Raw genomic sequence first — 23,775 nt, 5'->3', positions numbered from 1 at the left:
TTATGCTGGACCGGACCAGGTGAATTTGCAGTTCACGCCAGCTGGTCCATACTGCCCCTGACGAATCCAGTATTTGTTGGCGAAACACGGCCATGTTGGGCACAGATGTTTATTGACCTGGGAGCATTTTCACTTCATGAAAGACGACTTTTTTTTATATGATCTGCCTCCAGGTTTTATATTTTCCCCGCATAAAGATAGGACTGATTTTTATGTAGTTAACCTGGGCCAGTTAAGTGCTGAATACTGCAATTTAACCAGCCAAGTGTCTACTCCACCCTCAGAACGCCCCTGAAATAGCCATTTTAAGTTTGGCGCTAACCGCTACATTTCAGTGGCACTTAACCGGTTAGCGCCCCTGAAAATTAGCGGTTCACCTCGAATAGGCAATTTACCTGGCCAGGAGCCGTGTCTGGCTGGTTAAAATCACATTGCATATGGGGCCTAGACTTAGAGGCCGACCAAAGTTTGGTTTCAGTTTCAGATTTGGCACCAAAACTGACCTGAAATCCAGGTTCCGGTTTCTGCTGAAAATGCCTGGGCATTTTCGGTGGAAACCCAAAACTATAGCCTCACCCCCCCATCACTGCTGCAGCTGCTGCAGACCAGCTTCCCCCCACTCCCTGACAAAAAACACACCTTCCAGGCCACCCACCACTCCACCCTCCTCCCCTAGGGTTACCATATGTCCGGATTTACCCGGACATTTCCTCTTTTTGAGGACATGTCTGGGAAACCGGGCGGATTTTGCCAATCTGCCCGTTTGTCCAAAAATCCGGAGAAATGGGCAGATTGCTAGCCTCCCCTTCCCTTAGTTACTACTGCCCTGGTGGTCTAGTGACCTATTTCGCCTTCGGGGCAGGAAAGAGCCCCCTCTCTCCTGCCCAGAGCGCTGCCCTGCATGCATCCTTCCTGTTGGTGATCTCGGCGCCGATTCAAAATGGCCGCCGAGAGTTGAAGTGACCTCGTGAGACTTCAACTCTCGGCGGCCATTTTGAATCGGCGCCGAAATCACCAACGGGAAGGATGCATGCAGGGCAGCGCTCCGGGCAGGAAAGAGGGGGCTCTTTCCTGCCCTGAAGAGGTCATTAGACCACCAGGGCAGTAGTAAGGTAAGGGGAGGGGGGGTGACGGGGTGTGTAACAGGGGGAGGGGAAATGTGACAGGGGCCGGAGCGAGGGCGTGAAAGGGGAGGGGTGGGGTGTGAAAGGGGGCGGGGCGTGTGTCTTCCTTTTGGGGGGACAAAATATGATAACCCTATCCTCCCCCCCTTGGGCCTACCTTCTAAAGCCATGATGGTCTAGTGGTGTCCTTGGGGCAGGAGCATCCTGAATTGCTCCTGCCCCCGTCCAATGCGCTGAAAAAATGGCAGCAGCCTGTGGGAAGTTGCAGCTGCCATTTGTGAATCAGGAATGGTCTGAGCAGCAGGGGCTACTGTAGGGGGGGGGGGGAAGGGGTGCAGAATGTTGGGTGGCCCAGGGGGGGGGACATGGTTTTTATTAGGAGGGATGGGAGGAGGCTGGCCGGTAGTAGCGGCAGCAGGGACGGGGCCCCAGTTTTCATTCTGGCCAAAACTGAGCCACGAATTTCGGCCACAGGTGTGGATTCGGTTTCAGTCTGCCTCTACTTCACTTTGGAACTCTCTATCTGATGAACTCCAAAACGCTCCCTCCTATTTCAGTTTCCGTAAACGCTCCTTGTTGAAGCCTGTCAGCTCTCTTCATTCTGAGGCGAATGCTGATGCAAGAGCCTCCCGGTTACAGCAAAACAATGGTTCAAATCCTGCATCTCACACTGATGTTGCTTATGACCTTGGGCTTAACGTTCTCTGCTCTATTCATAGTTTGGACAGCAAATCCACTTGGACGGGGAAATAAACTGCCCTTGAGCACAGATATGGAAAAGATGAGAAATAAATCTAGAATCCCAAAGCAGATGGAAGTGGAAATGTTAGTACTGATGCAGGGATGGGAGTGGGAAGTGAGAATGCTGTTACTGGTACTCAGATGGGAGTAGGGATGTCGTTACTGGTGCTTAGGTGGGAGTGGGCAGTCCAAGGCTCAGGAGCGCTCACACTCATTTTCCATAGCCCCCAGGACACAAGACACTTACGTTGGCAAGTTGCTGTTCCAGCTGCAGAACCTCTTCAGCCTTTCGCTGCACATCGTCTGCCCCAAGTAGGCTCAAGAGTCTTTCCATGAAAACCTTGTAGGCTGCCAGAATCTGAGAAGCGAGAGAAGAATCAGAGAATGAGAGTCCGAGAGAGACAGAGCAGAGTGAGAGCACAGAATGAGAAGGCGAGCAGACCTTCGCCACTCTTACGGTCTTCGGAAAGCTGCCGTCTAGCTGCTGCCGCCCAGTTACTCTTTCTTCTCCCACCATTGTGGAAGGAGACACATTGGTTGCCTTGCATACACCATACGAAATACAAGACTTTAGTTTTGGCACATAAGGAATTTTATCTAGTTCGTCCTCGTTACTTAGCGAATCTGTTAGTTTCTTACATTCCCTGAACCCGAAACTGTAGGGAGAGCATCAGCTCTGTGGAATTCTCTTCTCAAGATCTATGATCTGAGGGTGAATTGACCACTTCAAAAAGGATCCCAAAACATTTTATTCCCAATGATTTTGTTGGACAGAGTATGAGGACGGCCAGATATTGGGTAGCCCCCGGGAGAAATTAAGGGAGGTGGGATCATGTGTTATGTAGAGGTGATGTTATATAATTTGTTGTTTTATTTAGTGATCTGTCTGAATCACTATTGTAAACTGCTTTGATTGGCTATAGCAGAAGGTCAGTATATCGGGTTCTAGAAATAAATTCCCCCCCCCCCCCCCCCGTCACCAGTTTCTTACGAATATTTACACTAGGGATATCCTGACAGTTGAGCAAGTTCTGGTGCATAAGGCCTTTATTTAGTGTCATGCGTGATTTCGGTTTTCTGCATTCGAGCGACCATTATCGTGTGTTCATTTCCATCTCACTTACCTTCTCGCTCTCTTCATCCTGCCCGAGGTACAGAGTTCTTTCTGGCAGCGTGAGTCCATCCTGGTCAATCTGTGCAAGTGACCAAAAATCCAGAGTCAGTGTCCCATATTGACACCTCACTTCATTCTTTTATCTTCCCCTACTGCTCCCTCCATCACCCCCTTTGCTTATCTTCAGTTGATACTGTCCATGAATTGGTCTCAGTAGAGCTTCAAGTCTACCTTCTGATGTGTAAATCCAGAACAATATAGACTAATTAAACAAATTCTGGAGATAAGCACACAAGGAAGTCACTCACGAGTGTATTTCTCTGTATGGGAGAGAGAGGTGGGGAGGGTGTCACCTCTTTCACTTTTCCCTCATTTCCCTCATTGAGCCCTACCAAGCAGCAGAGCAGCCATTCAAGGTGTGTGTGTTGCCTATGCCATGCACGTTTTCTAGTGAAAAAGGTGCCGGTACTCAAATGCTAGGCCACCCTTCAAGGGTGGGGGTAATCACTGAGGGACCCTCCCCACAATAGCCAGGCCCCCTGCAACCAGTCACAGAACCTATGACAAGGCAGAATTGGTGTGTAGAGCCTGAGCTCTTTCATTAAAACTTGGGGACCATGGGTCGATTTTAGCAGCCAATGGAAAAGGTGCCGGTACTCAGGACCCCAAGTACCCCCTCAAAAAAGCCCTGTGCCTATGTACCCCCTGTCAGTTGATTACTATTAATGGTGCCATGCTGCATTTCCCTCCCATCTCCCTCCTGCTCTCCGCACACGGTCAGAGGCAACAGAAAAACTCTGAGGAAATTTGGGTTTGGTATTACCCAACCACAAAAACCTTGTTTTTTCATGGTTCAACTTGAGATGGTTACTGAAAATCCACTGTTCAGTCACCTGAACGCAGTTAGTGATGCTGGTCAAGGTAGTCGACCAATCTTGACAAACTGGTAGTAAAAACATAATATCATCAGCATATATGAAAAAAGTAGGGTTGCATGTTAATAGCAATTAATATCACGATGAATGCATCAATCATGAATCGCGATTACAAAATTTAATCGCAATTCAGGATTAACTGCCCTCCTTCCCCTGCCCATCTGCACACATGCATGCACAGTCGGTCCAGCATCTCTCCCTACCCTCCCAGACAGCCAACAGCTCTCTCTTCTCTCCCCTCCCCAATTAACTTTTTTCCAGTAAATCTTTGCCCTGCAGCCACAATGGTATTGAAACAGTGCCTCAGCCTGCACCCAGGGTTGCCAGGTGGAAAAATGTTTTCCCACCCAAACGAGCCCAAATCCAGCCCAAAACCCGCCCAAACTCAAACCCCGCCCCTGACACCCCCACCCCCGCGTCATCACCCCCGCCGTCATCAACCCCTCCCCCGCCGTCATCAACCCCGCCCCCGCTGTCATCGGCCCCACCTCCCCCATCATCGGCTCCGCCTCTCCCGTCATCGGCCCCGCCCAGAACGTCACTAACCCCGCCCCCCAAGGCCGAAAAAAAACGCCTAAAAAACCGCCCAAAAAACACAAAAGAAGCCCAAAAAACCGCAACCCGCCGCGGGCAAAAATTTCCCACGGCGGGTCGCGGAAAACCGCCCACCTGGCAACACTGCCTGCACCAGGCCTTTCCTTCTGACTCCTCCTGCCCCCTTCTGATGCAGCTTCCTGGAAAGGCTTGGCGCAGGCCGAGGCAGAGTTTCAATACTGTTGCCACTGCGGGGTGAAGATTTACAGAAAAAAAAAGTTAATCCAGGAGGGGAGAGGAGAGAAGAGAGAACTGCTGGTGGTTCAGGAGGAGGGGGGGGGGGAGATGCCAGACCGACAGTACGGGCGAGTGGGGGAGGGCATTAAGAGTGAACTGCAGAAGGGGATGCATGTGGGAAAGAGGAACCCGAATTATAGCTACGTCATGCAAGGTTCCACGTTAGGAGTCACGGACCAAGAAAGGGATCTCGGTGTCATCGTTGATGATACGTTGAAACCTTCTGCTCAATGTGCTGCTGCTGCGGCTAAGAAATCAAATAGAATGTTAGGTATTATTAGGAAAGGAATGGAAAACAAAAATGAGGATGTTATAATGCTTTTGTATCGCTCCATGGTGCAACCGCACCTCGAATATTGTGTTCAATTCTGGTCTCCGCATCTCAAAAAAGATATAGTGGAATTAGAAAAGGTGCAGAGAAGGGCGACAAAAATGATAAAGGGGATGGGACAACTTCTCTATGAGAAAAGGCTAAAGTGGCTAGGGCTCTTCAGCTTGGAGAAAAGGCGGCTGAGGGGAGCTATGACAGAGGTCTATAAAATAATGAGTGGAGTTGAACGGGTAGATGTGAAGCGTCTGTTCACGCTTTCCAAAAATACTAAGACTAGGGGGCATGCGATGAAGCTACAATGTAGTAAATTTAAAACGAATCAGAGAAAAATTGTCTTCACTCAATGTGTAATTAAACTCTGGAATTTGTTGCCAGAGAATGTGGTAAAGGCAGTTTGCTTAGTGGAGTTTAAAAAAGGTTTGGACGGCTTCCTAAAGGAAAAGTCCATATACCATTATTAAATGGACTTGGGGAAAATCCACTATTTCAGGGATAAGCAGCATAAAATGTATTGAACTTTTTCAAGATCTAGCCAGGTATTTGTGATCCGGGTTGGCCACTGGTGGAAACAGGATGCTGGGCTTGATGGACCTTCGGTTTGTCCCAGTATGGCAATAATTACGTACTTATATAAAGGAGGGAGGAAGGCCTCCACCTACCATAGAATCATCCCACAGCCCTTTCCTCAAACAGGTTAAAATAATTAAGAAGTAGCTTCATACTCTTTGGTAATTTTCTCCAGACTCCCTTCTTCAGCAGGGCCACTTGTATCCAGCGTCTATACTTCAGGCTGTGTCCCTGGGACTCCCAGCTTCCTTCTGCTTTTCCCACAGGCATGATATATTACCATTCACCCAAGGTGGAGTGTTAGTCCCTCCTCAATTTGGGCTACAGAGATCTTCAGTAAGACTAAGGAGGGGTTGGCTCTTCTGCTATGGACCATCCCCAATTCTCAATCCTTGGTTCCAGGGTTTTTCTACCTGGGGGACAGATGGCCACCTATAAGTTGCTGAAGGATACATGGTAACATATAGTAAGTGACGGCAGAAAAAGACCTGTACGGTCCATCCAGTCTGCCCAACAAGATAAACTCATATGTGCTACTTTATGTGTATACCTGACCTTGATTTGTACCTGCCATTTTCAGGGCACAGACCATAGAAGTCTGCCCAGCACTAGCCCCGCCTCCCAACCACTAGCCCTGCCTCCCAACCACTAGCCCCGCCTCCTAACCACTGGTACTGGCACCCAATCTCTGCTAAGCTTCTGAGGATCCTGAGCTGCCCTAGCTTTCTTGTATTCCCTGGGATAACATTGACTATCCTGAGAGGGGTAATCTAAAAGCAGGGACCTCCTCCCTTCTCCTGCTCCATCTGCTGTGTTTCCTGCAGCCTTGGAGTTCTTGTGGCCATTTCTCTCCCTTTTCTGACCTTCTGGGGAGATGTACTTGCCACAATATTCATTGGGGACATCCAGAAAACCAAGCCAGTTTTGCAGCTCTCCAGGACTGCGGTTTGACACCTAATTCCTTCAGATCCCTAAATGCAGCAGAGCAAAACCAGAAATGGCATAGCTTGGAGCCAGGTTGGTCCTGGAGAAAACCAGATTTTTTGTTATTACACCAATGTAAAAAAAAAACAAAAAAGAAGCCAAAGACATAGGGAGGGAGCTTTAGAGGCAGAGAGGAACTTTCACAGCTGAAGATCGTTCAGAAATGGGCTTGAAAGATCACGCACGCATTTAATCCAATCTTGTGATGGTTTGATGAAAGATATCTCAGCCCCCCCCCCCTCGAAAGCCACTAACCACCTTATAATTGAAAGAGAAAAACGCCTAGATTTCGACCCAAATCGGGAGATAGATGTTTATCTCACAAAAACAAATAAATCGGTATAATGGAAAGCCGATTTTGGACGTTTTCAACTGCACTCCATCGCGGAAGCGTACAAAGTTGACGGGGGCGTGTCGGAGGCGTGGCGAAGGTGGAACTGGGGCGTGGTTATTGGCCGAGGAGAGATGGACGCCTTTCGCCGATAATGGAAAAAAAGTATGCGTTTGTAGCTAGAATTTAGGGCACTTTTCCTGGACCCTGTTTTTTCCACGAATAAGGCCCCAAAAAGTGCCCTAAATGACCAGATTACCCCCAGAGGGAATCGGGGATGACCTCCCCTGACTCCCCCAGTGGTCACTAACCCCCTCCCACCACAAAAAATGATGTTTCACAACTTTTTATTTTCACCCTCAAATGTCATACCCACCTCCCTGGCAGCAGTATGCAGGTCCCTGGAGCAGTTGTTAGGGGGTGCAGTGGACTTCAGGCAGGTGGACCCAGGCCCATCCCCCCCTACCTGTTACAATTGTGCTGCTTAATGCTTAGTCATCCAACCCCCCCAAACCCACTGTACCCACACGTAGGTGCCCCCCTTCACTCCTTAGGGCTATAGTAATGGTGTAGACTTGTGGGCAGTGGGTTTTGAGGGGGATTTGGGGGGCTCAACACACAAGGGAAGGGTGCTATGCACCTGGGAGCTGTTTTACCTTTTTTTTTTTTTTGTAAAAGTGCCCCCTAGGGTGCCCGGTTGGTGTCCTGGCATGTGAGGGGGACCAGTGCACTACGAATCCTGGCCCCTCCCACGAACAAATGCCTTGGATTTATTCGTTTTTGAGCTGGGCGCTTTCATTTTCCATTATCACTGAAAAACAAAAACGCCCAGCTCACAAATTGTCGAATAAAACATGGACGTCTATTTTTTACGAAAATACGGTTCGGTCCGCCCCTTCACGGACCCGTTCTCGGAGATAAACGCCCATGGAGATAGACGTTTTCGTTCAATTATGCCCCTCCACGTGAATTAGTGAATACCAGATTGTGGAATAAAGGGTTCTAAATTCCACCCCGGACGCTGAAATCTAGAGGCCATTGCATCCGACACACTCAGTTCTGTGTAGTTACGTGAATGCTCAGTCTAAAATATTTGGAGATCTCCAGTGGAAAATGGAGCATTTATCCAAACGTTGACATCTGACTGTACTTGGAGTACTTGCATTGAAAAATGCTTTTTCACGGAGGATGAGGGAGAGACGTAAAGGGTTAAACCTTTTCCAACAGAATTGTAGACATGTGAGACAGACAGGAGGTCATAAAGAGCGTGAGGCTATAAAATTAAGCCCCAGAGCCCACCAGAAGTCTGGAAACTGACAGCAATAACAGGTTGATCAAGGAGGTATGCACTGTAAAATCAAAAATGTTTCTTGAATTTCCCAGGGCTAAAATGTTAATCTGACCCTATTTGAATGTGGGATTGCGCAGTATTAATGTCTGACGGAGCTTGGCTCAGACCCAGTTCCTTCAGGATCCAGGAAGAAGAGGACTTCGGCTCCCCTCAAGGTCGCAATCACCTTAAGCATCACTTATTTTCCTGTAGTGCACTAATGTGTGTCCCAGTCACTTAACACATTCCTTCCTCACAAATCTCCTTTGTTAAAATGCTGCAGTTCCCTTTGCCTTCACCCCCTCCCCCCCCCATTCTGTAGTTTTAGAGCTTCTATTCTAAGTAGAGAGCTGCACGGCTTCCGTCCCCGCGGGAATCCCGCGGAACCCGCGGGATTCCCGCGGGGACGGAGGCAGTTCCTGCGGGGTTCCCGCGGGGGATGGAAGCAGTTCTGCGGGGTTCCTGCGGGGACGGAGGCAGTTCCTGCGGGGTTCCCGCGGGGGATGGAACCAGTTCTGTGGGCTTCCCGTGGAAGTGTAAGCTGCACCTGCACCAGCCTCTCATCTACCGAATACCAATTTCTTTGAGTGCTGTCTCTTCCTCCTCTTCTTCCTTGCTTTAACAGCATAAATGTGGAAAGTCTTCCATTAAGGAGGTGGTAGAGTCACAAATGATGACGGAATTCAAAAAGGCGTGGGATGAACACAGAGGATCTCTAATTAGAAAATGGAAGTTATATAAAACCTAACCTTAAATGGCTGCATGTGTGTGGATATGTCAAGTGACACTTAGATGGCAACTCTGGCTGTGATGAACTAGAGCTGATACCTGGCAGACTTGTATGGTCTGTGTCTCATACATGGCAATCTGGTGTAGGATGGGCTGGAAAGGGCTTAGACAGCAACTTCAGTGGCTGGAACATAAGGACAGTGCTGGACAGACTTTTACGGTCTGTGTCCCACAAATGAGAACATGAATAGGCTGGAGTGGGCTTCGATGGCAACTCCAGCAGTTGGAACATAAGGATGGGGCCAGATAGACTTCTGTGGTCTTTGTTCCAGAAACACGAAAGAAAGACCATAATCAAGTATATAATATCACACTCGTTGATTTAATGATGAATTGATCATGAGTGTGACTATTGGGCAGAGTGGATGGACCGTTCAGGTCTATTTGCTGTCACTTACTATGTTACTGTTAATCCTCTTTGCTCCCAGGCTGGTGCACAGACCTCAGCTCTGACACAGGCACGAGAATCAGATGTCACCTGACCTACTGGCGCGTGCATGTGGCGTGAATGGACTCATCCTCAGCACACACTGCCAGTGAATCAGAGACAAATCTTACATGTGCGCACCAGAGTGTTCCAAGTTCCAACTTCTATTCCTTCCTTGCCTACAGTGCTGTGGCTCAAATCCAGAAAGGGAGCTGACTGGAACTTTCTTTTATGTACTATTAAATTCTTACGGGGATGGGTGGGGATGGGTTAAATTCTTGCGGGGACGGGTGGGGACGGGTTGGAATGGTTTTAATTTTTGCGGGGATGGGTGGGGACGGGTAAGATTCCAGCGGGGATGGGTGGGGACGGGTAAAATTCCAGCAGGGACGGGCGGGGATGGGTAGGATTTCTGTCCCCATGCAACTCTCTAATTCTAAGGTCTTTACAAATTGCCAAAGTTGGTTGTTTATTTTACAGCTAATTAGGGGTTATGAGAAGCTACACAAATCAGCGTGTCGGTATTTTTGTGCCATGTACATTTCTGTCACTTAGGTATTCTCAGGACAGAAAAGGCAGGTGGAGGGCACAAGACAGGCCGGGGAGGGAGGAGAGAGGGCTAGAAGTGCTGTTTTTCAATAAGCTGCGAGTGGTGGGTGGTGGTGCACCAGTCTGGGCCAGCAATACAACAAAGAAACAAACAACACACAACACCACAGAGCGTTATTAGGTAACACATGCAAATACCATACATTATTGTGTCAATATGCAATATTATACTGGAGTATACCCTGAGCTAATTAATTAACAATATCATGCAAACTCATAACAACTCCTAACCTGCAATTCTACCACACAGCAAGGGCACTCGACAACCAGAGAAGCTAATCCAACAGCAACTATGCCGGAGCTTGGAGGTTCAACAACCCCCCCCCCCCCCCCCTTTTCCCTTTGCTCACTGATGATTTCTACTTATAGCCTGATTAAAATGCCCCTGGCTCAGGTACTTTGCAACCTGTGACATTTGCAAAAAACAGCCACAAAAACCAGATATGAATGGGTAGGTGGGAGATCTACACACTCCATGGTGTGGAGACATTTAAGGACCTCTTCCCCTCAGCAGGGTGTCATAGCCGTGGTGGGAAAGACTCTGCCACCCTGCCAGGGCACTGATCGGGGGCTACGGGTTGTTAACGGAGGCTCCATGCATTATAGGCGGACAGTGCCCGTTTACTTACTCTTACAATGCCACAGCTCAGGGGTTCCCAAACTTTTTCGGTTCACAGCACCCTTTGTGTCCGAGCAGTTTTTTGCAGCACACCCCCCCCCCCAGCCACATGGGTCTCCGCACCCCCCCCCCCCCAGCCTCATAGGTCTTCACACTTCTCCTGCCACATAGGTCTCTCTTTCCCTGCAGCCCCCTCATAAGAACAGAAGTACATAAGTATTGCCACACTGGGACAGACCAAAGGTCCATCAAGCCCAGCATCTGTTTCTAACAGTTGCCAATCCAGGTCACAAATACCTGGCAAGATCCCCAAAAAGTACAAAACATTTTGTACTGCTTATCCCAGAAATAGTGGATTTTCCCCAAGTCCATTTAATAACGGTCTATGGACTTTTCCTTTAGGAAGCCGTCCAAACCTTTTTTAAACTCTGCTAAGCTAACCGCCTTTACCACATTCTCTGGCAACAAATTCCAGAGTTTAATTACACGTTGAGTGAAGAAAAATGTTCTCAGATTCATTTTAAATTTACTACATTGTAGCTTCATCGCATGCCCCCTAGTCTTAGTATTTTTGGAAAGCGTAAACAGATGCTTCACATCTACCCGTTCAACACCACTCGTTATTTTATAGACCTCTATCATATCTCCCCTCAGCCGCCTTTTCTCCAAGCTGAAGAACCCCAGCCGCTTTAGCCTTTCCTCATAGGGAAGTCGTCCCACCCCCTTTATCATTTTCGTCGCCCTTCTCTGTACCTTTTCTAATTCCACTATATCTTTTTTGAGATGCGGCGACCAGACTTGAACACAATATTCGAGGTGCGGTCGCACTTCCCAGAAAGTCCAGCACACCATTCCCTGCAGCCCCTCTCCTCCCATAAATCCAGCACACCTCTGCCTTCCTCAAATCCAGCATCGCTCGCTACCTTCCTTCCTGCAGGTCCAGGATCACTGCCGCGTCCTTCTCCTACCCCGCCGCCACTGAAGTGCTTGCAGCTTACATTTTCGGGCCGTCCGTGATTCACACAGGCACTGCGGGGACTTCCCTCTGCCACATCTGGCCCTCACAACAGGAAGTTGCATCAGAGAGGGCCAGACGCCCCGGAGTGCCTGTATGAATCGCGGACGGGCCGAAAATATAAGCTGCGAGTACTGCAGCGGTGGCGGGGGAAGAAGCAGGAAGCGACAGATTCCGGACCTGTGGGAGGGGAAAGTAGGGAGCGATGCTGGATTGTGGGCGGTGGGAGGTCAAGATTTGCCGCGGCACCCCTGAGAGTTCGCTGAGGTGCACAGTTTGGGAAATACTGCCACAGCGTCTAGCTGCTGTCTGGGTTTCCTCCATGCCTTTGCTACTCTGTTTATTCCAGGCTTGGTTGAATTCTCTTCCTGACTTTCTCAAATTCCTTGGAACCCCTTTAGACAGAAGGTAATGGCACTGCAGGAGGGCACAGTCAGTCTTTGGGGACTCTGTAGGTTAGGACAGAAACGCTGAATACTGCAAAATGCAGGAGCCGAGAATGCCGGAGACCACGGCAAAAACGGTGGACTATGGAAACCAGTGACATCCAGCACAGGGACTGAACATGTCAGGGTCGGACAGAAAGCAAGCACCCGCTGCCACGCCAGCGCTGTGTGTGTCACCGTGTTTCAGTCCCGGTGGGCAGGCTTGTAAACGGACGTCTGCAGTCTGAAGCTGACATGTGCAGAGAAGCTCAGCACTTTATTCAGTGGAGATTTTCATGGGCTCTGACATTATCATAAATCATAGCTCCTGGCAATTAATTGTGCTCCGGAGTTATGCCTTGGTTTTCTGTTTTGAAGTACAAAGTGAGCGGAGGCTTGAGGCAAGGGAAGGTGAGAGTCTCCCACGATGTCACACCTTTGCCTGGACTATTTCAGGGCCCAGAACTCTAGACCATTTGCTATCAAGGGTCCTCTGCTTGCCCATGTGTTACCTGCTGATTTGTCTTCCTCTATTTTTCAACATTTTGCTCTCTTTATTTTCTCCGAGAGTGCACCGAGGGGCTGGATGCATGGCAACTGACCCCCCTTTTTCTGTGAATGAAAGATTAATGCAGGCAGTTTTTTCTCTTCTCATTGGTCTCCTACCCAAGGTCTCTGAAAGGTCAGCAGGCCGAAGATTAGGCCTCTTAGCGGGACTTTTGACAATCCACCTTGTGACCTTCGATGGAAGAAGGGCACAAAGCAAGAAACACCGAATCCTTTCATTTTAACCTTGTGCAATTCAGTAAACAGCGCTGTGGGAAACCGTGGTACAGTTATGAAGCCTGACACACGTTATGTACTTGCCGTGCATTAAAAGTCGTGTACGTTCCTGTAGTACAAAGCATTTGTCTGCTGCCGCCACCTGTAAATTTGTCTTTGCTGTGCAAATAAATGTAGTCACCGAGTGTCACATGATCTGCAACAGGGCTGGAAGAGGCAATTAGTACCTACAGCAGATGCAGACGATTTATTTTGCCTTTCTGAGTTAATGCTCTACCTCATGGAGCCGCCAAGAAATAAGCAAAGGAGAGAGGATGTGGGGGAGGGGGCTCAGTCCGGGTTACTGGCATCAGAATAGCAGCTGTAGGGCAATGCTGGTTATGAACCACTGTAGAAACTAACCAGCTCGCTGGCCAGTACAGGGCTGATCCTTTGAACTGGGTGAAAATGGTGAAGGACAGGGCCTGGCAGTAGAAAATAACATGGGGACAAAGTTTGTCTCCATCCCCTCCCCATCCCTGTGGGTTCTGTCTCCGTCCCTACCCCTTCCCCAAAGGTTCTGTCTCCATCCCTGCCCCATCCCTGCGGGTTCTGTCTCCGTCCCTACCCCTTCCCCACAGGTTCTGTCTCCATCCCCGCCCCATCCCTGCGGGTTCTGTCTCCGTCCCTACCCCTTCCCCACAGGTTCTGTCTCCGTCCCCGCTCCATCCCTGCGGGTTCTGTCTCCGTCCCTACCCCTTCCCCACAGGTTCTGTCTCCATCCCCGCCCCATCCCTGCATGCCCTGTCTTCGTCCCCGCCCCATCCCTGCGGGTTCTGTCTCCATCCCTACCCCTTCCCCACAGGTTCTGTCTCCGTCCCCGCCCCATCCCTGCATGCCCTGTCTCTGTCCCCACCCCGTCCCCGCAGGTTCTGTCCCCATCCCTGTGGGCTCTGTCCTCATCTGCAGATGCCTCGAAAACTTATGATTTTATATTTAAATCTTTTTATTAAAGTATAAAAAGGAACAATACGCTGTGCAACTGTTGTGTATAAATTACAAATAGAGAATAATAATAACAATGAGCAGCTATAACAACCCTCCTTCCCACCACCACCCTCTACCCTTCCAACCCCAACAATAGCTGATTTCTACTACCCCAAGGAATCCTAATTCACACTGTTAAAATGTCCAGGGGTATAAAATACAACCCGTTGTATTAGCCCTAGAGGGGAGAAATATGCCCTATGAAGCACTGTTATTTATTTATTTATTTATTGCATTTGTATCCCATATTTTCCCACCTCTTTGCAGGCTCAATGTGGCTTACAATACATCATGAATAGTGGAAATAAGAAGACAATAGACATTTGGTGTTACAGAGGATTTTGGGTTACATGATAATGATAAAGCATAATAGTGATATAACAAGAAAACATTATAAGACCGTTCTGGATACATGTGGGGGATTTCACATGTGTTGATCTTTGTTATATGTCTTGTTGAAGAGATGGGTCTTCAGTAGTTTGCGGAAGTTGGCTAGTTCATAGATCATTTTTTAGGTTGCGCGGCAACGCATTACAGAATTGTGTGCTCATATAGGAAAAGGTTGATGCGTGCGTTAGTTTGTATTTTAGACCTTTACAGTTGTGGAAATGAAGATTAAGGAATGTGCGAGATGATTTTTTAGCATTCCTGGGTGGTAGGTCTATCAGGTCTGACATGTAGGCAGGGGCATCGCCATGGATGATTTTGTGAACTAGGGTACATACTTTGAACATGATGCGTTCTTTGAGTGGGAGCCAGTGTAGCTTCTCTCGTAGGGGTTTTGCACTTTCATATTTTGGTTTTCTGAATATGAGTCTAGTTGCAGTGTTCTGGGCTGTCTGGAGTTTTTTGCTCTTTGCAGCCAGCGTAAAGTGCATTACAATAGTCTAGATGACTGAGTACCAATGATTGTACCAGATAACGGAAGACGGTCCTTGGGAAGAATGGTCTTACTATTTTTAATTTCCACATTGAGTGGAACATCTTCTTGGTTGTGTTTTTCGCATGACTTTAATCTTTGGATGAATAAGTCATCGGCAATCTCAGGCTTCAGTCTAGCTCTCCTGTCTTCCTCAGTCCTTCCTGCAATAGAAGATGTCTTCTTAGAAGATGTGCTGGTAGCAGGATGTACAGGATCCCCTATGCAAATTTTGCTACCTGTGGCCAGCATGTTTGCTCGTTTTTCCCAAAAAAATCTAAATATCGTCGTCTGCATCACACAAACATAAATAACAGTCGAGTTCATCAACAGGCTTCAAAGTAGAAAATGACCCGCCCCGTCCCCGTGGGATCTGTCCCCGCCTCGTTCCTGCGAACTCTGTCCCCATCCCCATCCCCGCAGTTACCGGGGGTCTCCGTCCTGTGTCTTTCTCTACCTGGCAGTACTCTTCGAGGCTATGACAGCAGATGCTTTCCTGGGCCACTGTACAGAAGTTAAGCCTTTCACAGGTTCCTAACAGGGGCGGCAGCCTGGGATAGAGCAGCTCTGCTGAGGATGCCTCTCTCTGACTATTCAGATTGACTGAATGATTATTTATCGATTTAATTAGCTCATGCCAATTCAGTACTAGCTCAAGGTGATTGACATTCCACTAAAGTAGGTATATTCCTGTCTCCAGAAGGTTTACAATTTAAGCTGTTAATTTTCTAAGGTGTGTAAAACAGCTGTGGCCAAGAGCTTCACATGTTTCTAGCTGCTGTGAAGCTTGATCTAGGGTAGACCTGATTCCGTGTTCCCTCCAGGCTGCGCAGGAGTCCTCCACCCCTGCTCCTGCTGGCAAGGTAGCGCCTCAGTATCTTGTTTTCAACTGTAAGGGGCAGACAGGACCCCTGGGAGTCCTGCAACACCTAGGCTATTCTTGGAAACAGAATATTGGGCTAGATGGACCACTGGTCTGACCCAGTATGGCTGTGTTTATGTTCTTATGTAAGGATTTTAGGCACCTCAGGCAATTTTCAGCCTTCCACCCTCTTCCATGTATAGAATCGAGATCTTGTGGATGTGTAAAAATATAGCACATGTGGAGACATTCAAACATTGAAAATACTGTTATGTATCACTTTGTATGAACATAAGCCATACTGGGTCAGACCAAAGGTCCATCTAGCCCAGTATCCTGCTTCCAACTGTGGCCAATCCAGGCCACAACTCCCTGGCAGAAACCCAATTAATAGCAACATTCCATGTAGAACCCCAAAGGGTAGCAACATTCCATTTGAATCTCAAATAGTACAACATTCCATTCAGAATCTCAAATAGTAGCAGCAACATTCAATTTGAATCTCAAATAGTAGCAACACTCCATTCGGAATCTCAAATAGTAGCAACATTCCATTCGAATCTCAAATAGTAACAACATTCCATCAAGAATCTCAAATAGTAGCAACATTCAATTTGAATCTCAAATAGTAGAAACATTCCATTCAGAATCTTAAATAGTAACAACATTCCATCCAGAATCTCAAATAGTAGCAACATTCCATTTGAATTTCAAATAGTAACAACATTCCATTCGAATCTCAAATAGTAACAACATTCCATCAAGAATCTCAAATAGTAGCAACATTCAATTTGAATCTCAAATAGTAGAAACATTCCATTCAGAATCTTAAATAGTAACAACATTCCATTCGGAATCTCAAATAGTAGCAACATTCAATTCAGAATCTCAAATAGTAGCAACATTCCATTCAGAATCTCAAATAGTAGCAACATTCAATTCGAATCTCAAATAGTAGCAACATTCTATTCGGAATCTCAAATAGTAGCAACATTCTATTCGAATCTCAAATAGTAACAACATTCCATCCAGAATCTCAAATAGTAGCAACATTCAATTTGAATCTCAAATAGTAGAAACATTCCATTCGGAATCTCAAATAGTAGAAACATTCCATTCGGAATCTCAAATAGTAGCAACATTCCATTCGAATTTCAAATAACAACATTCCATTCGGAATCTCAAATAGTAGCAACATTCCATTCTGAATCTCAAATAGTAGCAACATTCCATGCTACCAATCCTGGGGCAAGCAGTGGCTTTTTGAATGATCTTTTCTCTGCTATTGACAGAGGCAAAAGCATTCTCCTGATTTCACTACACCTCACAGCAGCATTTGATCTCATAGTCCATTGTCTACTCCTTCAGCGAAGGGTCTACAATCGGTTCTCCTCTTTTCTCTCTGATTGTTCTTTTCATTTTACTCTTCCCGCATCAGTCTCTGATTCTTTTGCTCTCACCTCAGGTGCTGCTGTCTCCTTTGTATTTTTAACCTATTCTTGAGTCCCTTAGCCTCTCTCATTCTGTTGTGATGTCAACCTAAACAATTTCTGATAACCCTGCAAAAATGACACTCAGAAATTATACAGCAAACCTGTCACTCTAAAACCATACTCATTCGCAAGGCTCAAACAGCAACGACCTTACCTATGAGAAATGCACAGTGCAAATCTAATTCTGGCTCCTACTTCTTAGTTAAGAAAATGGAACAGGCTGGACGGCTACAGATCCTGACAAAAGCTACTCACCTGAAGGGCAGTTGTTTAACTGGGTGCCCGAATTGCCTGCCCCTCACACATGTGAATTGTGTATGTGAAAAATGTTCTCCGCCGAGGATAGTAGATTGAGCAGGTTATACATTTTTAAATAAAGAGTTCTGGCACTTTTGCAGGACATCAATATAGAAGTAATTATTAAGCAGCTCAGCTTTATCCTTATCAACGTCTACATATTCCTCCCCTTCACCCTTGAGCCTCACAATCCTAGGGCTCTTCAACTTGGAGAAAAGATGGCTGAGGGGAGATATTGTAGAGGTATATAAAATAATGAGTGGAGTGGAATGGGTAGACATTAATCGTTTGCTCTTTCCAAAAATACTAGGACTACGGGGCAAGCAATGAAGCTACAAAGTAGTACATTTAAAACAAATAGGAGAAAATATTTCTTCACTCAATGTGTAATTGAACTTTGGAATTTGTTGCCAGAGAATGTACTAAAAGCAGTTAGCTTAGCAGGCTTTAAAAAAGATTTGGACAGCTTCCTAAAGAAAAAGTCCATAGACCATTATTAAAATGGACTTGGGGGAAATCCACTGCTTAAGCAGCGTAAAATGTATTGTACTTTTTGGGATCTTGCCAGGTACTTGTAACCTGGATTGGCCACTGTTGGAAACAGGATGCTGGGCTTGATGGACCTTCGGTCTGTCCCAATATGGCAATACTTATGTATTTATGGCACTTCCTCCTATCATTTCAATTTTATGACCTTGCTCACCCTTTGGGGTGCAATGGTGCCTCCACTGATGACTGTGCACTACTTGATTTCGAGTAGCAATGCGATGTCTATTGTTGGGCCTCTGCTCTGGAATAAACTGCCTGGCAATTTACGTCTGTCATCTTTGGATGAATTTGAGGACGCCTGAAACTCATTTGTTTATAAAATCATATACCTGAGGGCGGGTGGACAGAGAGGTTTCCTGTTTGATATTTGTGGTATTGCTTTATGTTGAAAAAAAATCACAAACAACCTCACCAAAAAAATAACATAAGAGATTTTTTTTAAAAAACCCCAAAGTAATATCTACCAACGGTGGAGAAAAAAGCCTTAGAGTTTTAGAGTTCACAACTGTACCTCACAGAACGGAAGGTGGTTTTCAGCAGCTCTTTTTCCAAAGGTAAAGGAGTTGTTTACCCATGGAAAACCCTTTGAGAATTCATCCTGCAAATATACCCAGACCTGAGCTTTACCGGCGGTGAAGTTTTCCCACTGCCTAAGGTCCGGAGCCAGGCAATCCCCCCCCCCCCCTTCCTCCTTCTTCCCTCCTCCCCTTCTGGTTTCTGAGCATGCGCTTAAGAGCTGTGCTTAATGCACAAAATGCATGTAACATAGTAACATAGTAAATTATGGCAGATAAAGACCTGTTCGGTCCATCCAGTCTGCCCAACAAGATAAACTCATTTTACATGGTATGTGATACTTTATACCAGAGTTTGATTTGTCCTTGCCTTTCTCAGGGCACAGACCATATAACAGCTAAATAGATCAAGAAAAAGGGTGAAGGCAGAAACACGTTCAATCAAGATTACTAATCAGGACCCTACCCCCTTTCAGAGGTCCCTAAAGCTCAACGCTATGAGCGTGCCTAAATTGGCATGTTCCTTTACTGCGCCGTTTGGGTGTTCTTTTTCCAAACAGCGCCGGAGTTTTGATCATCGGGGCATTAGTCTTTTCTCAGTGGTTGCAGTTCTCTACGCTTTCTAAAACTCCTCTACGGTGCTTTTAAAAATCTTCCCTCTCTGAATGGCAGTTTCCCGGGGTTCCCAATTCCAGCTTACTCCAGGTGGCCAGTGCAAAAGCCTCAGCAACTCTGTCTCTGTTCTCCATTCCTTTCTTCTCCATGGATATTGCCTGGGCTTGGCTGAGTGTATGATGGCTGGGAAGACAAGGAAATTCAAACAGGGTTGCGATTTTATATCAGCCACCATTACTTCACTGGTCAGGACTAAGGGGAACACTCCCTTTTCCAGAAGCTGGGGGGGGGGGGGGTACTTTACGTCTCTGCTATCCACTCTGTGCAAAACCCTTCAAGGGTCCAGTTACACCCCTGATCTGTGACATGGGATGAAGCCCAGGCTAAAGGATCCAATCCTTGAAACCTACTGCTACTAATTATTTCTATAGTGCTACTACATGTACACAGCACTGTACACGTTATATGCAGGTACTTTTTCTGTCCCTAGAAGGCTCACAATCTACATTTTGTACCTGGGGCAATGGAGGGTTAAGTGAGTTGCCCAAGGTCACAAGGAGCTGCAGTGGGAATTGAACCCAGGTTGCCAGCCCACTGCACTAATCATTAGGCTACTCCTCCCCCATGTCCAAGCTTTGTCTCTCCATTGCTCCCCAGTGAGAAGATGGTGAAAACCACTGTGAATTCTGTCTGTGATAAGTACATAAGTACATAAGTATTGCCATACTGGGAAAGACCAAAGGTCCATCGAGCCCAGCATCCTGTTTCCAACAGTGGCCAATCCAGGTCACAAATACCTGGCAAGATCCCCAAAAAGTACAAAACATTTTATACTGCTTATCCCAGAAATAGTGGATTTTCCCCAAGTCCAATTTAATAATGGTCTATGGACTTTTCCTTTAGGAAGCCGTCCAACCCTTTTTTAAACTCCGCTAAGCTAACAGCCTTTAACACTGCTGAGTAATTTCAAACGCCAGGCAGTGCAGAGCCTTGGTGTCATCATAGAAGCAGCAAACCATGTCTGTGCCTGAAAAAAAATATTTAGCTCTAGCCAAGGAGGCAGCAGAATCAGTCACGTAGGACCTCTCACACCTTCTTCCCCACCGATCCTGCTAGGTTTCAGTTCTGGGAAATGTTTAAAAAAGCAGCTTTTTCAGATTTGAAATATTCTCCTGAATACCTTTTTGTAGACATAATAATCACAATATCCCTAAAAATAAATTGTAGAAGCTAATTTCCTCCTTCCCTCTTATTATCCCACATATCTGGCAGTATGAAGCTCTTCAGCCTGAAAGCGACTGAACCCTTCCTTGGCAGTCGTTCTGCGGATTCTCAGGCATGTGAACAATATCCTGAGCTGTTAGTGACACTTTGAGAAATAAACCTTGTTTCTACTAAGTGTCTACAAACACTTCCTGACAGCTGGCAGAGCGGAGCAGGGATTCAGACAGAGAGCTTTATCAAACCTTGGACGTCTTCAAATGGCATCATCCATACAAAGTTTGGCAGCTATGGGGCGTCGGCTCTCTCGTCTCAGCGGCCCTGGTCTTGACCTGTTTTAAGAAGCCTCTTTTGAAAAAACAGGAAATATGGGATCGCAAATCTGCACCTCCGTCCCTGGTGATCAGCAGGACTGCTGAGAGACTGGGCCAGGACCGGGGCAAGGCCGCCCCCAGGGCCCCACCCCCACCGCCGCCCCCCTCCATCCACCACCAGGCCGGGCCCCCTGAATTCAAATCACAGCACCTCACCTCGCTCCGTGTGAAAGCGCAGCAGCGGCAGTCTGCAGATTGCCTCCCTGTGTTCCACCCTCGCGGAAGTTACGTCAGAAGAGGGAGGGACACAGGGAGTGAAGGCCCGAAGGGAGGCGTTCTGCAGACTGCCGCTGCTGTGCTTTCACATGGAGTGAGGTGGTGAGGCGCTGTGATTTGAATGGAGGGGGCCCAGCCCGATGGCGGACGGTCGACGGAGCCGAGGGTGGGCGGGTGGGACTGCGGCACTGGGCCCTCCTTGGAGGCCCGGGGAATTTTGTCCCCCCTGCCCCCCCGTCTCGGCGCCCTTGACGATCAGCTAGCTATGGAGCATCACTGTCAAAGACATATTCTAACCCACTGGGAGCGAAATGGGTCCAGGAAGCTATCGGGCATCCTAGGGGGAAACTTTAGCCCTGTGCCCTCCCCCCCCCCCCCCCCCCCCAGTTATCTTTCAGGGCTCTAGCCCTTGCCCCAAGATTTTGCTAAGTAAACTGAACAATTCTCTTCATCCAAACAGCTCCCTTTCCAGAACAAACCTAAAAAAACGTGTACCTCTAAATAAATAAAACCTTGTTTCACATATCTGTACAAAATGGACTAGATTCTACATATCATGCCTACAAAATTGGCACCGAAAAAAATACACCTAGGCCTAAAGTTAGGCCCAGTTTATAGAACATGACTAAATCTAGGCGTAGTTAATAGAATACACCCAGTGCCTGTTTTCTGTGACTATATTTAGTTGCGGCCATTTACGCCAATGAAAAGATGCTATAAACGACACACAGAATGGGATGTTCTATAACACTGCGTGTAAATTCAAGGAACGCCCATGACCTGCCTAGGACCACACCCCCTTTCCAGATCTGCTTCTTAGCATTTACGAGCATCACTTTATGGCATACGTGTAGACAGTTCTGAGCCTAAATTCCAATTGATGCCAATTAGTGTCAAGAATTGCTTAAGTGCTATTATCATTGCTGATTGGCTTGTTAGGCTAATTAAGTTGCTTGCGCAAATCCAGAATATGGCCGGATTTGTGCGCGCGCAACTTAAGTAGCACCAAATACAATCCGGGGGAATGGAGGTAATTTTCCACAGGTCACCTAGAGTAAGGCACCAGGATGCTGCGCACTAAGCGTGACCTCTTTATCAGCAATTACGCATCTAATTACCATGGTAGCCTATTAGCATAAGTCAGCGTTTATGCGGCAACGTGACCACTTAAGTGTGACAGTAGCACGAGTAATTGTCAACATTTTATAAAACTATCACAGTAATTGGTTGATAGTGCCAATTAGCAGCTAATTTGTCAATTAAGTACATTCAGGAAAGTGTGCACATACTAGACACAAAAATTAGGGGTGCTAAGCAGGGCCACCGAGAGACTGAGCCGGGCACGGGGCAGGGCCACCACTGCTGCCCCCACAGGATCTTTGCTGTCGCCCCCTGCTGCAATTCCACATACTTTGGCTGGGTGTGTGTGTATCTATGAGTGAGGTGGGGGCATGCCTAGGATTAGGGTGGGGGCGTGACCATGAGTGGGATGGAGCATGCCTACGAGTGAGTTAGGGGGCGTGTCTATGAGTAAGGCAGGGGAGGAGCAGACACAGGGCTTTGGGGCTTCTGGTTTGGCTGTCGGGGGTCCCCATGCCTTTCTCCAGCGCTGTTCTTTACTCCGCCACATTGCCTGCCCTGTGGCTGCTTTTCCCCTCGTGTTGCACATGCTCAATTTCAGCAAAACCGAGCATGCACGATGTGAGAGGAAAAGCAGCCACAGGGCAAGCAATGCGGCAGAATGAAGAACAGCATTGGAGAAAGGCCTGGGGACCCCCGCCAGCCAAGCCAGAGGCCCCGAAACCCTGTGTTTGCTCCAGGGCCATGCCGATGCGGTAAGCGGGGTAAGCGCCGCAAGGGGGCGCTATCCTCTGTGGGGCGCCGCCGCTGCGTGCTTACCCTGCCCTCCCGCTCCCATGTAGGAACTGCCCGCCCTCTTCTCCCCCCCAAGATCCCGTTCCTTTTTTTTTCTTTTAAATTTACCTTCCTCTGGCAGTGCAGCGTCATTGAAGGAGGCGGTGCTCCCAGTCCCGACGTCTTTAGCCTTCCCTTGTTCGCTGCTCACTGCCCCGCCTTCTTCTGACGTCAAGGTGCGGGGGGGGGGGGGGGCGCCGCCATCTGGTAGTCTGCAGGGGGGCGCCAGAGACCCTTGGCACGGCCCTGGTTTGCTCCTCCCCTGCCTCACTCAGGGACACGCCCCCACCCCACTCATAGATACACTCCTTTGCAACTGCAGACTATAGTTATGTTTATATAGATTAGCGCCTACGTGTTGTTATGTGGGAACCACAAATTGCTACCAATTAATGCCACTTAAGAGATCTTACTGGTACTTAAGGGCAGTTGGTGTCTATTTTAAGAATTAGGCTAGGTGCAGAACTGGTGCTATTGTATAACAGTCTCATCAGAAATCTGGGCAGTAACTTTATAGAATCTGTCCCTACGCGTACAACTGGGTGCACGAGATTATAGAAGGAGGGTAGTTTTCACAAGTTATTAATTTCCCCCAGAGGACAGGAATACCTCCTGGACCTGAACGTAACTCACTTTCAGCCATCCAGAGCCCTCCTTCAAAAGCGCCCACTGCCCTGTGGGTAAAGGGAACCATCTTCTGTGTTTGTCTTCTCTTTCCCACCCTAGGTGACCATTGATTCTGCCTAATAGTTAAGTCAGCCCTGGGCTCAGGGTCAAAGCACTGGACTAGGATTTGGAGAAGTTCAAGGCTGTCCTCTG

General features: G+C 47.6%; 1 protein-coding gene across 2 annotated transcripts in view; it reads right to left on the bottom strand.

Annotated features, from left to right (window-relative positions):
* ECEL1 (endothelin converting enzyme like 1) overlaps positions 1–23,775 on the bottom strand; it is an 81,944-nt gene that overhangs the window by 37,590 nt on the left and 20,579 nt on the right. For both annotated transcript variants that reach the window (XM_030216268.1, XM_030216269.1), the window contains 2 exons: positions 2,990–3,058; positions 2,113–2,223 (listed from right to left, as the gene is read on the bottom strand). In XM_030216268.1, the coding sequence (XP_030072128.1) occupies positions 2,113–2,223; positions 2,990–3,058 (180 nt within the window). The remainder of the gene's footprint in view (positions 1–2,112; positions 2,224–2,989; positions 3,059–23,775) is intronic.

Source organism: Microcaecilia unicolor, chromosome 10, assembly GCF_901765095.1.
Source record: "Microcaecilia unicolor chromosome 10, aMicUni1.1, whole genome shotgun sequence".
NCBI lineage: Eukaryota > Metazoa > Chordata > Amphibia > Gymnophiona > Siphonopidae > Microcaecilia > Microcaecilia unicolor.
Note: the sequence above shows the minus strand (reverse complement) of the source record. Positions and strands in the feature narration are given on the sequence as shown.